Here is a 15,975-nt window from a genome sequence, read left to right as displayed (position 1 = left end):
GGCGTGAAGTAACGCGGGAAAGATTTTTATTTGAAAGTTCATGCTTCTATAAGACTCCCAGCTTAAGCCAATCTCGATAATTTTTTCATCATAATATTTCAATGAATACAATCACACATCTATCAATTTAATTTCGAATTTTTGGAGAATTTTGCAAAACGGTGAAATTTCAGTAGTAAAAATCATGTGGAATCAGAAAATAAGGCACCGGATTTTCAAGACCTTCTTTTAAAGGTTCGTTTCATTTTCCCCATCTGAATGCGGTTGATCCAAAGTTATACCATACAAAACATGTGAACCAATCCTGGAAAATATTGCAAAAATTTAAGGTTAAGTTCCAAACGATAAAAGCCATGCAACACATACTGTTCATCTGTTGAGATGGAATTGCCTCTGCTGGACTGCGACGATGATATGATGGTGCCCGACGACGACGACGTTGCAGGTGAATAGCGGCGTTGCTGCATGGTTTTTAAAGTCTTGTTATCGTAAAGTACAACATCTTCCATTTCTTCTACAGGTACTCCAAAAGAGCTCGGAAATTCTAGAATGGTCGGACTGCTGACTGAATTGGTCTTCAAGATTCCCCGTTTGACTGTAGCGACAAGAGGCGGCATAATAGACGACATATTCTCCCCTGCATTCTTCGCATGACTACTTAAGGCAGCTTGCCGCTGGAAGTTGCTGGTGATGGGCGAAACGTTGAGAACAGCGGCAGTCCGAGCAGGTTCTGAATCCAGTTCTTTAGCGTGGGAAGTGGGTTTGTAATTGGACCGAGAATAAAAATTTGCTTTCTCAGGATCGTAGACAAGAACTGGCTTCCCATTTTCTTCTTCCTAGTAATCCGATAGATGAATCAAAATTTCCCAAATTCAAAATATGTGGGAAAACCTTACATACATCAACAATGAAATTGGGATTATCCTTGCCCGAATAGGTTTCGAAGCTCATACTAGCACCAACACCTTTAATAGCAATACCACTTTCGGTGCTTGAGGATGTGTTGGTACTTCCAATCTCGTGATACTTGCTTCGCCTATAGATTTTTATGATATTTCACAGATAGTTTAGTTCAATACAGTTAATCGTCATATAAGTTTTCAAACGATTAATTTCTATGTTTATACTTGGTAGCCTCGCGACGAATTTTCTGCCGCCAGAAGATTAGCAATGCAAGGATGATGACGACGATGAGAATTACGAGAGAACCAACCGTGATCCAATACATGTCCAGCAAGTCTTCCGGTAAGACAATCTGATGAATATGGCCATACTCTTTAACAGCTGCTTTTGTTTTATCGGTTGGGAAAGCGTACGAGATCGTGTTTTCGTCCGTTTTTTGGTAGAAAGCTCGAACAATCACATGCGTCAGACCACACACTGAAATGTCGACATTCCACCCATGATAGCAGTTCTCCACTTCTACTATGTCGACAGTACCCGGCTGACTAAAATTTAAATTGCGGTAGAGATTTATTTAAACTGTATCCAAATCGCAATTACTGTTTACCTTAAACTAGGAAAGATTTCACCTTCCTCCAACATTCCGGACGACTGGGCATACTTATGTAATATGTCAGCTAACTGCAAAGCTGCTGTAGCACCAACGTATTCGTGGAAGACGATATCAGTTAAAAGAATGTCTGGATCAAAGGGCAATGGCGTGGGGCTTGTCGGAAGAGGGGTAGTTGATGGTGCTGGTGTTGTCAAATTCTTTTCTACATAGTACAAACAATTACACGTTCATTCAAAACCTGTAAGTAACTGTTAGGCAGGCACTCCTTACCAATCACTTGGTAGGAGATGAAGAATCCCTTTGCAGATGGCTGCTGGTCGCCTTCAACAGCTTTTGAAACGTAGAAGACTAAATGGGCCCTAGGTCCGTCGATCAGAAACTGGACCCCTGTGTTGATTTGCCATGAAAGAAGCGCCGCGTTAGTTTGTACAAGATAATCCGATCCTGTAATGAAATAAAAACTTTATTCTTAATTGCTGATTTTTATTAACATAGATTTCTAAGAACCAGGTCCAAGTTTGATGTAGTCGCCGTTGATGCCTTTTATGTCCAGTACATTGACGGTGAGCAACAGATCAACATAATCTCCTGCCACCGACGTGACATCAATCACATGAATATCTTCTGTCGCCTCCGAAGGGTAAGATGTCCCATAACCGGGAGATATCATGTTTCCTGAACTTTCATTGTAGTAGTGGACGTTCGAACCTGAAAATGAAAATACCTCAATGCTACTATCCAAAAATGTCAATACTTTTCAACAGTTAAACATGAAAAGGAATGTTTTAAATTAAACAGACTTAAGAGTATAATGTTGTATTGTATCTTGAACATAGATCGATATTCTGGAACGCTGACCACCATCCACAGACTATTGGCAGAGCTCTGGTACGGGTAGGTTGGCAAACCTCCTGGAAGTTCGTTCTCATTCCCATTGCCATTCAATTCGGGTGGAATTTTGTTCGATTCCAGTACAAGGCCGTTACCGACATAAAATTTGTTATTTTGCGTTGCTAGATTAAAGTTTTCGTCCGTCAGGGTCAACGAGATTTGTGAATTTGGGCACGAAGAAATCGTCGCTTGGTACTATAAGATGAAGAAGAGAAAAATGTAGAAGAAAGAAAAAAAGACAAAAACAAACAGGCGTATAGTTCCAAGAATGGCACACTAGTTTTGCTTTTTCGCACCTTTCCTGCTTGTTCACTAGTCATCGTTGCAGGAAAGTTAGGGCTCAATATAAATCCTGATAGGTCTTGTTGCTGAGTGCAATCGACTTTCAAGTCTACCAAACATTCCTTGTTGCTGTCGAGAGTGCAGGTGGCTGGGTCGCCAAAGTCGATATCTTTTGTCCATACCAGTCCCACTGAAGCAAAATGATCGTTACAACAAAAATTAGCTTTTACCATACATTATTCAAGAAATTAAGTTAAACCATACCAAAAAAAAGGTAAAACAAAGGATACCACTGTCTCGCCATCTTGATTGTTTGTGATGTCTTTGTCGTGTAGATTTTTTTTCAACTAATAAAGAAATGGCTCCGAATTTTTTCTTATCAGACTTCTGATACCAGTGACGACACTCATGGCACGCCATAAGCATAGATGAATCGGCTTATCGTGTAATGGCGCAATTGACGATTTGCTTTGTTTGAACATGGAGCCGTATAATTCATCGTAGGTGGCAATCGCAAACTGTACAAGGCAACGCGACAGAAACTCTGCTCGAACAAGAAAGAAATAAAAGGGGGGAAACTGGGGGAAAACAGTCGTTTACAACAATTTTTTATCATTCGTACGAACTTTGTGTGATTTTTGGTGCATGCACACAAGCAACACATGTAGGGACGAGAAAACACGATTTTAAAAAATGAACCAGTGTCATTTAGGCGAAAAATAGATACTAATAGCACAACCAAACTTTTTTGGCGAGAGGAAATGTTGAGTGCCTCTCAAATTCAAATAATCAGCACATATTAATGGTAACGTTTATACCCAAATTGCCATTTTCGGCGAACAACTGCGCGATGGAGGTGTCAAAAACGAGACAGTCCGAATTAAGAATTGCAGATGACACGCCTTCATGAATAGAGCGTGGTGTGGCTTCCCAAGTCAGTCGTCGCCGGTGTCCGCTCAATTCCAGTCTAAAGAAATAAACACCTAAGATTATGAAAAGATATTTAAGCGCTTTATTTCTAGTGAAAGGAACCTGTAGGCAAAGTTATCGGCTTGCTTCCTTGTGCCAATAAGCTGGACGATGGCGAAAAATTGTTGTAACCCATCGTATTTTTCTTGTTTCTCAAGTACGAGCATGAAGTGATGACCAAAACATGATTGCATCATGACCCAGTCAACAGCGCCGGGGAGTGCAATATCTGTTGCTAAAAAAACAATATCTTCACCTATAGAAAAACAATTCACGTCAGTCAAACATGTAGAGAATGATAAATCAGCACCATAAACCTTGAAGTGTCGTGATAGATCGATGTTGATTCAATAGATGAGGCATTACTTGCTCTAGTGCTCCTTGCCATTTACAAGATGCACCTGGGCAAGGGCAAGAGTAAGGTCTATACTCACAAACCTCCTCATGGTCTCCTTTATCTGTATGCAACATTGAGACTTGGCATCCTGATGTAGAAAATTTACAGGGAAAGAGAACAGTGGAAGCAACTTTTTCCATAGCCAAATTTCTGATATTGCCTGGAATTCCAACAAGGTACTGTTAAACTCCAGCTTCAACATTTGTATGCAAGGATTTTACCTAAAGGCCCTCTGCATGTTGGACAGCAAGAGAGTTTTGGTCGACAGTTAGAACATACCTGTATAAATTAAAAGATGTTCAATGCTACTTATTACACAAGCAAATAGTTATTACAAGTTTCTTTGGCAAGACTAGAAAAAAATGTAAGAGCTGCTAGTAAAAAGAATTATCATGTACAAATATCATACCAGATGACCACTTGGGCATTGCAAGATTGGTGGTAGAACATATTCAAAACACACAGGGCACTCAAAGAAGCTAGCCAAATCTGTTGAAGAGGCTGTGGTACCCGAAACTGATCCGGTGCCAAGCACAGATGTTGACGAGGATATGCTTGAAATACTTGATCGACTTTTAGAACTTTCTTGTTTGAGAAAACTCATCCTGCTATTATAAACAAAACAAACAATCAATACACTTGCTAACACAGCACAATGTAATGTAAATAGAATACAAGAAAAGAAAACCTAAACTGCCTTAATTAACTGTTCCTCAGTTTCCGAATTCAGTTCGTCACTTCAGTTCTATGCTATGACTTCGGAACACGGTTTTCATTTTCGTTGAAACATAAACAAACCTGTGATCAGTATCGCAATAACAACTTTATACAATCGTTTTAAGTGGTGCAAACTTCTGTGGTTAAGGCAAGGTGGCTTTCGTGATCTTCAACAAGGGATCCGTTGATTAACACATTAAACAACACAACTCCATATGACCAGAGTTATAGAGTTGATGGTACGCTCACCCTGTAGGATTTGGCCATAAGGCTTTGTCCGCAAGTGTTACTTATCTACCGCAGAGGCGCCTGGTGGTTGTTTGGTGCAATGAAACGAAATATTTTCGCGCGAGTTTGTTTAAACCTTTGTATTGATGTTAACTTCTGGTTTTGGCAATGTATTTTTGCGTGAATAGAAGTTCTTGACATTTTTTATTCGTTTTCATCTGCGTTCTTTCTTTGGAGAGGTAAAAATTACGAAATCGTTTTGACTCTGTATGAAATCGTATGTGAACATATTGCAGAATTATATATGGCAGCGACTCTTCGTGTTCAAAACAAAAGACATTTAACAGTTTCAATTTACATATTTCTGACATCACAGTTTCATAGCAATTAGATATGTAGACATGACTATCGTTGTCTATATAACGCTTCATTCGCAACAATTTCTGTCTGCAGGTATTTAATTTTTTGCGATTTTCTTTAAGTTTCAATTTCAGGCACTTTAAATGAGTCTCTGATCTTGTTCGATAACATTTGGCGGTTATTAGTTGTTTGTCTTTCTCTCTGACTTGCTGTTTAAGCTCCACAATAGCACAGGATGAGCACTGACCAGTTTTTTCCATTTGGCATGTTTTGCAATTCGTAGGCAGTCTTATTTGACATTTCTTTTTCGTATGTTTTTGAAAATAAAATCTGCCATGCCATCTTTGTCATTCTCTATGAAATTGCTTTTAGGGAATTTTTTCAGGTGCATTACTTTTCTTGATAGCATCCTACAATAGAATGTTCTTCATCTTCATCCATTGCTATCTTGTTTTCTAGTAAATGTTCATAATTGTGAATTTAGTCGTAATTAATTTATGCTACATGTTTGTTGTTTTACCTGGAGTGTTCTCGATAGCACATCCTACAATAGATGTTCTTCATCTTCATCCATTGCTATCTTGTTTTCTAGTAAATGTTCATAATTGTGAATTTAGTCGTCATTATGTTATGCTACATGTTTGTTGTTTTACCTGGAGTGTTCTCGATAGCACATCCTACAATAGAATGTTCTTCATCTTCATCCATTGCTATCTTGTTTTTAGTAAATGTTCATAATTGTGAATTTAGTCGTCATTATGTTATGCTACATGTTTGTTGTTTTACCTGGAGTGTTCTCGATAGCCATCCTACAATAGAATGTTCTTCATCTTCATCCATTGCTATCTTGTTTTCTAGTAAATGTTCATAATTGTTAATTTAGTCGTCATTAATTTATGCTACATGTTAGCTGTTTTACCTGGAGTCTGTGATATTGATGTAGATCCTTTACTATTACGTTTTTTTGGTGGAAAGTAGTTCGTAGGTTGATTCCCTGTGTGGTTCACACTAAAAATGTCTTTCAAGGTGTGCGACTTTGAGTGCGACTGGCAGCTGCACTTTGTTTTACTGTATGGACAAATTTATACAGTTATTATGTAGACTGCCATAATATTAATTTTAACTTACCCAGTAAATGTTTTGGTATTGCTGAGGAAGCAATCTCCATCTGTCATATGGATAAAAGTCCTTACCAACTGTGATTCCTTTCAATACATCACATTTGTCAAAATGGATGTCACAAAGTCTTGATTTTTCCAACAATTCAGGTAGCACAAATTTCCAACTGGAAAAGTTCTTCTTCGGTACATGAAACAGCCAACTCGTCTGTTCTCGTCTTGGTATATGTTGCCGCAAATAAAACACGACATTTTTTGGGTAATTTCCATTTGGGTATTTGAACCAGCCATTCTCGATTCCTTGGAAACGCTTACTGGCTTAGTTCTCACGCTACGGTGGTGGCAGCGGGTTTTAGTAACAGCAAGTCACTGACCAGCACTTGGAAAACATCCCCAAAACCCTTGACAAAGCCTTATGGCCAATCCTCAGGTGAGCGTACCATCAACTCTATAACTCTGATATGACGTAAAAAACTAAGACGGCTAAACAGTTTCTTATAGAAAGCAGCTTACTTGCTGTAGGCTGTAGGGCCGGTCAGTACGCCCTGTGCCTGTAGCTCCAGGCCTCCAACCTCCATACCAATACCTCCATCTTCATGCTTCCTTCGTGAAGGCTGAAATAATTAAAGAAAGTTAATTTGAATAAATCATTGAAATATCTAAATAATATTTTAAGAGACAATTCTATTAAAACTTTACTTTTTAACAAAATCAGTTTTATCAAAAAATTTGCAGTTTTTACATTAGTTCCTATGGCAACCGCTTCTTCCGACGTGGAATCTGTATTTCTCCATCTGTTCAGCTTGAACGCCGACCATAAATTGTTTATTTAATGACCTTAGTTGTTAGTTCACCAAACGACATCACGTTAAATGACGTGACTGTGATGTTATTATCGTAATATACGCTGTACAGTTAGTTCCATTTAATTATCAATCATGACGGATCGTCGACAAATACGAGAAGCAACCCGGATTTTTATTTTGTGTGTTTTCTGGTCAGTGGTTCCATTTCTCAAACTGACCTGAACTATGTCATCTAATAGATATTATTTTCACCTCACATAGGTATCTCATTTCGTCTAGCAACAATGTTATTGGGAAATTGGTGTTAAATGAATTTCCTTATCCAATGACTTTAACAATGGTTCAACTGCTCTCCATTTCACTTTACTCTGGACCCCTTCTAAAATGCTGGAATATACGTCCAGGTTTGCAAAGCAGTTTTTCCAAGGATTATTATTGGAAATTAATCATCCCATTGGCATTTGGAAAATTCCTTTCATCTGTGTTCTCTCATATCAGCATTTGGAAGGTTCCTGTTTCCTTTGCCCATACAGGTACCATAGCTATGATGATAGCACTAGTTTAAAAAATTTCTGACTCTTAAACAAACAGAAAAATCTGTTTGGGAGTTGATCTGATCTCAGTACAATGTTCTCACATTTCATTAGTTTCTAATAAATTCATCTATAACTATAGTGAAAGCATCAATGCCACTTTTCACTGTGGTCCTATCCAGGGTTCTTATGGGAGAGAAACAAACCTTGCCTGTAATTTTTGCAATTCATCTGAAAAGTGGAAGAGGTTAATGGTGTATTTTCTTTGAAGGTTTATTTATCTCTGATTCCAATCATCATGGGAGTGGCGGTAGCTACCGTTACCGAAATATCCTTCGATCTGGTCGGAATGTGGAGTGCATTGATAGCGACGTACGATAAGAACAAAAAACAGTTTAATTCAATCTATCGTTCTCCAAAATTAAATATTTTGTAAAATAGGTGCGGTTTCAGCCTCCAAAATATTTTTAGTAAAAAAGTGTTACACGACACAGGGGTTCATCATTTGAGACTCCTTCACATGGTATTACATTTTTGTGTATCAGATACATGTGGTGCCTAGCGTTATGTCGTTAAATAATTTGTTCTAGCTAGGCCAGCTTGCCCTTTTGATGTTCACTCCAGTGTGGGCAATCTTTGATTTGTGGAACATCATCCAACATGTAAACATTGTAAGTATAATAGAAATAATATCCCTTGTTTGGTCAAACTTAATTATGTCTTTTAATATCTTGGACAATCCATAATTATGTCAAATTTTGTTTGCTTTTGTTTTCTTTTCAGAAACAAGACGCTAACATGTTCATGATTTTCATCTACCTATTTGCTGATGGATTGCTAAATTGGCTACAGAATGTAGTGGCCTTCAGTTTACTTCATTTAGGTGGGGTTAGCTATTCTACTTTTAGAATGAAGTTTCTCTACCGGTTCTATAATGGTATGGATTGATTCGTTAGTTACGCCACTGACATACGCCGTGGCCAATGCATCCAAACGAATTGCGGTGATTAGCTTTTCGCTGTTTATGTTACGTAATCCAGTAACGTCAACCAATGTAGCAGGCATGGCCCTAGCCATCTTTGGCGTACTTTACTACAATAAGGTAACAAGACTGAGATAATAATTAACCTCAAAGTTAAAGACGACTGTTTCGTTTAGGCAAAGTACGATGCCAACTTACAAAAGAAGAAATTTACTGTTTTACCGCTCGTTAATCATAGCAACGGGGGAGTGTCAGTTGGTCACAGATTTGCCCTTAATCGCTTCCAGCACATATAATGTACACAGTTTAAATACAAAAGTTATCACTATATATTAGTAATATTCCATATACCAATCAAACCTTCTCGGTCGAAGCACTGTTAAAATTTCAATGTCAATTCATAATTCACTTATTATGCCAAAGAAAATTTTTCAAATTGCTGAAGACATTTGAATCATCATAAAGATAAATCATAGAACTTCTTAGACTATCCTGCAATGTCCACCTGTGTAGAAATCATAAAACAAAGTTTAGTTTTATTATGATGACGCCATCGCAAATCACATATTATTGCCTTAGTGCTTACCTGTGGAATTCGAATAGCCACAATACAGATCCCCAGACAAAAGCGGCAAACCAAGGCCACACTTCGAAACTAGGGTTGCTGATGTAGCCTTCTTTAACAGCTAGTTTTGCAAAAGCCACCGTAATTCTCGATAGCAAATAAAGTACAATCTGCCAAAACATTAAATCTAATTATATTTAATGCTCGGTAATATGAAAGTATACCATATGCTTCATTTACGAAGTTCTTCTGCAGATTTACCTGTTCGTTAATTTTATCGTGTGTGCCAAAAACGAAATAGCCACCGATAAAAGCTGACAAAAACGGGTGAATACTACCTTTTTGTCCCTCGACACGTCGCATAATGGCCATAAGTGTTTTGTAAATCAAGACAAAAGTAGCCAAGTTTTTCGAGTGGGTATAAGTTGCTCGCAGAATCCAAGTAATTTTGTCTCTTAATGAACCACTTCTGAATAAAAATGTCATGACCATGGCATGCGGGAATCGGATTTTTGCTCCATACCTGAATAATCAAATATAGTAACATAATATTTTTATCAAATATACAATTGTAAAACTAAAAAATGCTTAACTCTGGGTCATTCATGCCTAAATATGTACCTATTAGCACCCCATGACAATGTGTGATCTTCAATTCTGAAACTCTACTAGTTCCTGAAATTCTATAACTGAACTAGTTTTTTTCTGTATGACTGTGTAAATGGACTAGAAACCTCACTTAGTGTTAAGAAAAAACTGTAATATAAAACAACTTTGACTGAAATCCACATAGGTGTCTAATGATATTAAAATGCAATCTATGTCTCCATTCATCATCCAACAAAATCTAGCAAAAAAAATTTTATGCAGAATGGAACACTCTAAATATCAAAATTAACCTAAACCAGACATAAATCCTTATTATCCCAACAAAACTTTAAAATTACTATTGAGGTCATAATGATCAGATATCTCGGAATTCGCCAAACATAATATTTACTTACACAGCTCCATTGCGAAGTCCTTTAATAATAGCTAATAACGGATGGTAAGAGACAGGTGTAGAAAGAAGTAGATGATGAAAAAGCGTGGAAAGACTCATTTTTACGAAATATTTTATAACAGATGTATGCAAAGTAAGGTTTTCTTGGCATTGCTCATCAAATCATCGACGGCAATATGATCTACGATGTTATTCTGACACAAGCAGACACACAGGACACAGAACGGTGTGGACAGAGCAGGGACAGACCGACAGAGTCTGGTATGGATAACGATAACACGAGTTGGTTTGTTGTAACTTGCGAGCTTGCAACTATGCCTCATTTCAGTTTCAATCTGACTCTCAAAAAACAAATGTATAAATATTAAAAAACTATTTGTTGTGTATCTTGATATTTTCGAAAGCGGAAATATCTACAGGGATTGACTGGTGTCTGTTAATACTTAATAGAATTATAATTTAGAATGTTCACTTCAGTCGTTTAAATTCGGCATTGGCAACGCCGGGGCTCGCATGGCGACTTTGACGTGATTAAAATTTCGGTCGTAAAAGTTTTTGGTTTAATTGCGGTGTTTCGATCGGTTTTCTTGGAGGAAACGAATTTACGATATCGCTTAAGTCAAAATCGTGATCGTTAACCGAAAATGTTGGTGACGTTCAAAACTCTTCAAAACACTACATTTCAAATTGAAATTGATCCTTCTAGCACGGTAACGGACTCTATCTCCGGCTAGATCAACGTTGAGCATTTAGTTGAGTCATGCTATTTTTTTTTTTTTTTTTTCTCTTTTGCTTTACTTGGCAAAAATAACAGGTCAAAACGCTAAAGGAAAAAATTGAGAATGAAAAAGGGGTTGACTATCCAGCTGTCGGTCAGAAGCTCATCTATGCAGGTTTTACCTGGAAATGGCCTTATTTGCGGAATTTATCAACTAATTATCTTTTTCATTTACCAAAAGGAAAAATATTAGATGACCATAGTGTTTTAGCTGAACATGGCATAAATGAAAAAAAGTTCATCGTCATTATGGTTACAAAGCCAAAGGCTAGTGAACCTGCAACCATCACCCCACCTGAAGCCACATCTCAGTCACTGGCCACCACACCTGCCCCTGTTGCAGCACCAACCCCAGCTCCAGCGCCAATTGTTTCACCACCAGTCACCACTACCGGAGATGCTTCAGTTTCAACAGGGTATGTTTTAATTTACATTTGTGATTAATAAGGTGACACTAATAGTATGCTTAAAGGTTACTGGCTGCTGAATCAGCTTTGATTGTTGGTGATGACTACAACCAAATGGTTCAGAATATTATGGATATGGGATACCCTCGTGACCAGGTTTGTTTACAGGTATCACTGCCAAAACTGATTGTAAATGTGTGTTTGTGTAGGTGGAACGAGCTCTGAGGGCAAGTTTTAACAACCCAGACAGAGCAGTAGAGTATCTCCTTACTGGAATTCCTGATAGAGCAGAAGCTGGCGAAGGTGCCCCTGGTGATGGACAAGGCCAGGATGAAGCAGCACTTGAATTCATTCTTGGCGGAAGAGGACAATCTGAAGCTGCTTTGTCTATGGAAGGAGAGGGTGAAGAAGGTGAGGAGCTTGCTCCTGGTGAAGACCCCCTTGCTTTCTTGCGCAGTCAACCACAGTTTGCGCAAATGCGACAAGTACTACGTTGTTAACCTTTTTTTCCGGTAGATATATTTGAACGATTCTTCGCTTCTTCCAGGTCGTTCAACAAAATCCATCACTCCTCAATGCTATTCTGCAACAGATTGGCCAAACAAATCCTGCGCTTCTTCAAATGATTTCACAAAACCAAGCAGCCTTCTTTCGAATGTTAACTGAGCCGGCCTCAGGTGCAGCTGGTTCAGCTAGCGTTGCTCCTGCTAGTGGTGCTCAATCAGGGACGGGAAGTGGAAGGACGGCAGAATCTCCTCGTCAAGGCCAAGAAGAAGGTGCCGGAGACTACTTTGCTCCTGGTGTCATTCACGTTACACCTCAAGATAAGGAAGCAATTGAAAGGGTATTAGGTCTTGTTAAAATTATTGTGGAATTTAAACAAACATTTATTTACTTACAGTTGAAAGCACTGGGTTTCCCTGAACATTTGGTAGTTCAGGCGTATTTCGCGTGTGAAAAGAACGAGAACTTGGCTGCTAACTTTCTGCTATCCCAAAATTTCGACGATTGAATATTAATGAAATGCCGGAAGAAAATTTGCAAATGGCAGGGGATGGATTGGCTTACAGAAATGATGGAAGAGATGCTGAGTTAATTGTAAAATTTGCTGGTTTTCTTCCTGTATAAAATGTTCACTCTAGTTATCACCATCTTTTCTGTTCACCTACTTTTCTACTAGAGCGACGTTCATTTTGCAGTTCAGTACTTGCTGTTTCCCGCAACAAAATAAAACCCTTGTATTGTTTCGAGGAGCGTTTCTTTGCATCATTACTCCTTATTCAAAACATCATCCTGAGATGTTCTTTAAATAACCCTTTCTGCGTTGTGCCGTGTACCAGCACTTGCCTTTCTTTGCAAATAGAAATACAGCAACATTGAGAGGATGGATGAGCTTTTCCTTAGTGTAGATGATTTAGTAGGTTAATAAGAGATGACTACTATTAAAAATCATTTCCCCCTTCTCCATAAATAGTTCTAGTTTTTGCTGCAATTTTTCTTGAGAGTTCGAGGTGTGATGATTTGTTATAAATTTTTTTTGTTTACCGCAAGATGACGCCAAGACTACAAAAACAATAGTAAAGTGTATCTTGATTCTTGTCTTAAAGGGGATACATCTTTCATTGTTCAGTCAATATTGCTGATTACCTGTGATAAAATCTTCTAAAAGTATTTTTTTAAATAGATAGGAAACTGTCATATCAGTCAACAAACATTCCTTATAATCATACTTGCCTAAAGTAAACCTAAAGCTATCCTTGATCTTGCCATCATCTGGAAAATATCGTTCGTGTGAAAAAAAGAAAAACATTTTCGGCTTTACATTTCTTTTTTAAAAAACCCATCACCTGCAAAATGGCTTCACAAGCATGGTGTCAAAAAGAAAGAGTAAAAAACAAAGCATGGTTTGTTAGGGTTCTTTTAACAGTATTCTTCAGAATTATTGAGATTATTTCAGATATGATATTCTGGTTTATTCACAAAAAAAAAGAAAAAACTATTTTGCCCCCAATAGAGAACTTACTCTTGTTAGAGAGTGCTTCAAGTTTAGCCCGAAAAATCAGAGATCAAAAGGTGGAACTACTTACACTGTTAGAAAACTTTAAATTCAATTTGTAACAAAACTGCCAAATATTTTTTTTTAGATTACCAGTGAAGAAGTGGTCAAGGTGTTCATTGGCAGAATCAAGGTGATCAATCCAATCATAAACTGTGTTGTTGACAATCGATTCGAGCTGGCACTAAAAGAGGCACAAAAAGTGGACCAGATGATTCAATCAGGGCAAAAGGACAAAGAGACTCTTGAATTAGAGACCCCTTTTCTTGGAGTTCCATTCACAATTAAAGATTGCTTTTCAGTGACAGGTATATACTTACTTTATCACAAATATGTATGAAATGAATGTGGTTGATTCTGTTGTTTGTCATAGGTTTGCGCTACACTGCCGGTTTAGTTAAGCGCAAAGATATCATCGGTCAGTTTGATTCTGACGTTGTGGCACTTATGAAGAAGTCGGGTGCCATAATTTTGGCTGTCACAAACGTGTCTGAACTTTGCATGTGGTGGGAGTCAAACAATAAAGTATACGGTCGGTCACGCAACCCCTATGATACCAATAGAATAGTCGGTGGCTCATCGGGCGGAGAGGTAAGTAACCTGTAACTAGCAATTGGTACTGACCGTTAAATTCTTTTTTCTTTCTTTCTTTTTTTAGGCCGCTTTGCTTGCGTCTGGTGGTTCTCCATTTGGCATCGGTATTTTAATGATTATATGGCATCGTTGTTGCAATTTCTTAACCCTTTTTCCTTTAAAAAGGCTCTGATATTGGAGGATCCATCCGTATGCCAGCCTTCTTCAACGGAATATTTGGACATAAACCAACAAGAGGTGCAGCTACACTCACAAGTTGGCGAATATAATTAATTAATGTTAAATTTTTAATACTTAATCCAGGAATTGTAAGTAACTTTGAACAGCAGCCGGTAGCTGAAAAAGTTCTCCAGACGTTTCTTGTTACCGGACCAATGAGTCGCTTCTGTTCAGATCTATTGCCGATGTTTCGGATCTTAGCTTCTGATAACATAACCAAGCTTAAATTAGATGAAAAGGTATGCATTAACAACTAGCTACTCGTGAGTCAAAGAATTTCATCGTCGTCATAATTATCTAGGTTAAGGTTACCAAATTACGGTACTTTTACATGGAAAATTTTGGTAAAGTTCCACTATTAAGTCGTGTTCACCCTGATCTAAAGGAAGCTCAAATGAAAGTAGTTCGTCACATTCAGCAGGCTTACAACATCCCTGTTCAGAAAGTAAGCAGAGAAATTAGCACGTAGTTTATGGTATTTGCTTCCACATCTCCCGATCTAACAGTTACTTCATTAGGTTGAATTTTCAAAATTCTACCACGCGATGGAAATTTGGTTTGTGAAAATGAGTACCGGTGGGAATCCGACTTTTGCAGCGGAATTGGCAATGAGACAGGTATCACGCAGACCACATTCTCTGTGTATGTGATCAGAAAATTGAAGAATACTTCTGAAATTTCCTATTTGTTAGGGTGAAATCTCCATTGGAACTGAGTTGCTCAAGTTTTGCGTTGGACAATCTGACTATACTTTGCCTGGTCTTGCAATGGGTTTCCTAGAAAAATTTAGCCTTTCTTCAACGCACCCGACATCTGTTAAAATGATGGCCATGTGCGATGAATTGCGACGCGAGCTACAGGTAAAAACAAAACAAAAATGGATCATTCAGTAGATGGGATCTGTTTTCTATCAAATTATTTTACGTGTCATGCAGGAACTGCTGGGAGATGATGGCGTTTTGCTTGTACCACCTCATCCAACTCCGGCTTTATACCACAATCAACCGCTAACGAAGCCGCTCAACGCCGCCTACACAGCAATCTTTAATGTGCTCGGCTTTCCTGTCACCCAAGTACCTCTTGGTCTCGGATCGTGGGGCGTCCCGTTAGGAATTCAGGTAATTTGATAGTTAGAAAATACATTCATACCAAAGCTTGTTCCATTTGTTCGATGTCACATTTTAACGAATATAGGTTGTTGGCAATTTGTATAACGACCACCTGACTCTAGCTGTCGCAACCGAACTCGAACGTGCATTTGGCGGTTGGGTATCTCCTTCCACCATAAATTGTTGATCACTTCCATCAGCATTTTATCCATCGTGAAGATAACACATCACGATCAAATGGGATAGATCAGTGACATTTTCTACAATTATTATTTAAGTTGAAAAGAAGAAACATGCTAGTTGTTTACTTCTTTGCTTCTACAAGTATTTTTTGCTGTCTAACAAGTCGGAGTCTATTTGTGGCAAAAATTGCATTCCGATAGCATGTTAAACGGTATCAATGTACAATTTGTGCTTAATACAAACTGTCTTATCAATCCCTAAT

The 15,975-nt window shown here is 38.1% G+C and overlaps 6 protein-coding genes and 1 long non-coding RNA gene across 12 annotated transcripts; 3 read left to right on the top strand and 4 right to left on the bottom strand.

Moving 5' to 3' along the window:
- Positions 1 to 9: 9 nt before the first annotated feature.
- Positions 10 to 3,102, bottom strand: LOC116919221. The gene is made up of 10 exons (XM_032925162.2): positions 2,954 to 3,102; positions 2,704 to 2,879; positions 2,317 to 2,602; positions 2,024 to 2,224; positions 1,787 to 1,960; positions 1,511 to 1,718; positions 1,128 to 1,448; positions 901 to 1,036; positions 367 to 836; positions 10 to 304 (listed from the first exon to the last, which is right to left on the bottom strand). Exons 1-10 carry the CDS (start codon positions 2,991 to 2,993, stop codon positions 229 to 231), a joined length of 2,088 nt encoding a protein of 695 aa, XP_032781053.1. The 5' UTR covers positions 2,994 to 3,102; the 3' UTR covers positions 10 to 228.
- Positions 3,103 to 3,158: 56 nt separating this feature from the next.
- LOC116919229 (E3 ubiquitin-protein ligase Siah1) lies at positions 3,159 to 5,111 on the bottom strand. Of its 6 annotated transcripts, none has more exons than XM_032925176.2 (6): positions 4,731 to 5,111; positions 4,465 to 4,663; positions 4,277 to 4,334; positions 3,976 to 4,215; positions 3,722 to 3,914; positions 3,159 to 3,656 (listed from the first exon to the last, which is right to left on the bottom strand). In XM_032925176.2, the coding sequence occupies exons 2-6, from the start codon at positions 4,657 to 4,659 to the stop codon at positions 3,479 to 3,481; spliced, it is 864 nt and encodes a 287-aa protein (XP_032781067.1). In that variant the 5' UTR covers positions 4,660 to 4,663; positions 4,731 to 5,111; the 3' UTR covers positions 3,159 to 3,478. The 6 variants fall into 6 exon arrangements, with proteins under 6 accessions (XP_032781067.1, XP_032781066.1, XP_032781070.1 ...); XM_032925175.2 differs by having other exon boundaries at positions 4,744 to 5,111; XM_032925179.2 differs by having other exon boundaries at positions 4,753 to 5,111.
- Positions 5,112 to 6,146: 1,035 nt separating this feature from the next.
- LOC123470599 lies at positions 6,147 to 6,416 on the bottom strand. The gene is made up of 2 exons (XR_006644373.1): positions 6,280 to 6,416; positions 6,147 to 6,214 (listed from the first exon to the last, which is right to left on the bottom strand). It is a non-coding gene; the product is annotated as an uncharacterized LOC123470599 (long non-coding RNA).
- An 858-nt stretch (positions 6,417 to 7,274) lies between these two features.
- LOC116919226 (solute carrier family 35 member E1 homolog) lies at positions 7,275 to 9,127 on the top strand. Its single transcript, XM_032925171.2, has 9 exons — positions 7,275 to 7,475; positions 7,546 to 7,817; positions 7,960 to 8,030; positions 8,089 to 8,189; positions 8,259 to 8,340; positions 8,408 to 8,488; positions 8,601 to 8,700; positions 8,774 to 8,919; positions 8,976 to 9,127. The coding sequence occupies exons 1-9, from the start codon at positions 7,417 to 7,419 to the stop codon at positions 9,093 to 9,095; spliced, it is 1,032 nt and encodes a 343-aa protein (XP_032781062.1). The 5' UTR covers positions 7,275 to 7,416; the 3' UTR covers positions 9,096 to 9,127.
- On the bottom strand, positions 9,111 to 10,647 carry LOC116919232 (peroxisomal membrane protein 4). Its single transcript, XM_032925185.2, has 4 exons — positions 10,369 to 10,647; positions 9,626 to 9,887; positions 9,386 to 9,534; positions 9,111 to 9,304 (listed from the first exon to the last, which is right to left on the bottom strand). Exons 1-4 carry the CDS (start codon positions 10,464 to 10,466, stop codon positions 9,205 to 9,207), a joined length of 609 nt encoding a protein of 202 aa, XP_032781076.1. The 5' UTR covers positions 10,467 to 10,647; the 3' UTR covers positions 9,111 to 9,204.
- A 213-nt stretch (positions 10,648 to 10,860) lies between these two features.
- Positions 10,861 to 12,800, top strand: LOC116919225 (UV excision repair protein RAD23 homolog B). The gene is made up of 7 exons (XM_032925170.2): positions 10,861 to 11,077; positions 11,182 to 11,260; positions 11,327 to 11,561; positions 11,618 to 11,708; positions 11,762 to 12,037; positions 12,100 to 12,396; positions 12,454 to 12,800. Exons 1-7 carry the CDS (start codon positions 11,012 to 11,014, stop codon positions 12,562 to 12,564), a joined length of 1,155 nt encoding a protein of 384 aa, XP_032781061.1. The 5' UTR covers positions 10,861 to 11,011; the 3' UTR covers positions 12,565 to 12,800.
- A 606-nt stretch (positions 12,801 to 13,406) lies between these two features.
- On the top strand, positions 13,407 to 15,974 carry LOC116919223 (fatty-acid amide hydrolase 2). Its single transcript, XM_032925167.2, has 11 exons — positions 13,407 to 13,625; positions 13,697 to 13,916; positions 13,982 to 14,199; positions 14,267 to 14,306; positions 14,368 to 14,439; positions 14,506 to 14,660; positions 14,723 to 14,866; positions 14,940 to 15,038; positions 15,114 to 15,281; positions 15,357 to 15,539; positions 15,616 to 15,974. Exons 1-11 carry the CDS (start codon positions 13,407 to 13,409, stop codon positions 15,715 to 15,717), a joined length of 1,620 nt encoding a protein of 539 aa, XP_032781058.1. The 3' UTR covers positions 15,718 to 15,974.
- Position 15,975: the final 1 nt, after the last annotated feature.

This window comes from Daphnia magna, linkage group LG3, assembly GCF_020631705.1.
Source record: "Daphnia magna isolate NIES linkage group LG3, ASM2063170v1.1, whole genome shotgun sequence".
NCBI classification, from domain to species: Eukaryota; Metazoa; Arthropoda; class Branchiopoda; order Diplostraca; family Daphniidae; genus Daphnia; species Daphnia magna.
Note: the sequence above shows the minus strand (reverse complement) of the source record. Positions and strands in the feature narration are given on the sequence as shown.

Bases quoted from the DNA above. Each gene is read 5' to 3' on its own strand.
- LOC116919221 (XM_032925162.2), bottom strand. From the start codon at position 2,993: ATGGCGAGACAGTGGTATCCTTTGTTTTACCTTTTTTTTG. The intron at 1,719-1,786 runs GTAAGGAGTGCC...TGTACTATGTAG, and splicing joins CATCTCCTACCAAGTGATTG to AAAAGAATTTGACAACACCA. The intron at 1,037-1,127 runs GTATAAACATAG...AAAAATCTATAG, and splicing joins ATTCGTCGCGAGGCTACCAA to GCGAAGCAAGTATCACGAGA.
- LOC116919229 (XM_032925176.2), bottom strand. From the start codon at position 4,659: ATGAGTTTTCTCAAACAAGAAAGTTCTAAAAGTCGATCAAGTATTTCA. The intron at 4,216-4,276 runs GTAAAATCCTTG...TTGGAATTCCAG, and splicing joins AACATGCAGAGGGCCTTTAG to GCAATATCAGAAATTTGGCT. The intron at 3,657-3,721 runs GTTCCTTTCACT...TTATTTCTTTAG, and splicing joins GCCGATAACTTTGCCTACAG to ACTGGAATTGAGCGGACACC.
- LOC116919226 (XM_032925171.2), top strand. From the start codon at position 7,417: ATGACGGATCGTCGACAAATACGAGAAGCAACCCGGATTTTTATTTTG. The intron at 7,476-7,545 runs GTCAGTGGTTCC...CACCTCACATAG, and splicing joins TTTATTTTGTGTGTTTTCTG to GTATCTCATTTCGTCTAGCA. The intron at 8,341-8,407 runs GTATTACATTTT...AATTTGTTCTAG, and splicing joins ATTTGAGACTCCTTCACATG to CTAGGCCAGCTTGCCCTTTT.
- LOC116919232 (XM_032925185.2), bottom strand. From the start codon at position 10,466: ATGAGTCTTTCCACGCTTTTTCATCATCTACTTCTTTCTACACCTGTC. The intron at 9,888-10,368 runs GTAAGTAAATAT...TTGATTATTCAG, and splicing joins GGACTTCGCAATGGAGCTGT to GTATGGAGCAAAAATCCGAT. The intron at 9,535-9,625 runs GTAAATCTGCAG...ATGTTTTGGCAG, and splicing joins ACGATAAAATTAACGAACAG to ATTGTACTTTATTTGCTATC.
- LOC116919225 (XM_032925170.2), top strand. From the start codon at position 11,012: ATGTTGGTGACGTTCAAAACTCTTCAAAACACTACATTTCAAATTGAA. The intron at 11,078-11,181 runs GTAACGGACTCT...CAAAAATAACAG, and splicing joins AAATTGATCCTTCTAGCACG to GTCAAAACGCTAAAGGAAAA. The intron at 12,038-12,099 runs GTACTACGTTGT...CGCTTCTTCCAG, and splicing joins AGTTTGCGCAAATGCGACAA to GTCGTTCAACAAAATCCATC.
- LOC116919223 (XM_032925167.2), top strand. From the start codon at position 13,407: ATGGCTTCACAAGCATGGTGTCAAAAAGAAAGAGTAAAAAACAAAGCA. The intron at 13,626-13,696 runs GTGGAACTACTT...ATTTTTTTTTAG, and splicing joins GAAAAATCAGAGATCAAAAG to ATTACCAGTGAAGAAGTGGT. The intron at 14,200-14,266 runs GTAAGTAACCTG...TTCTTTTTTTAG, and splicing joins GTGGCTCATCGGGCGGAGAG to GCCGCTTTGCTTGCGTCTGG.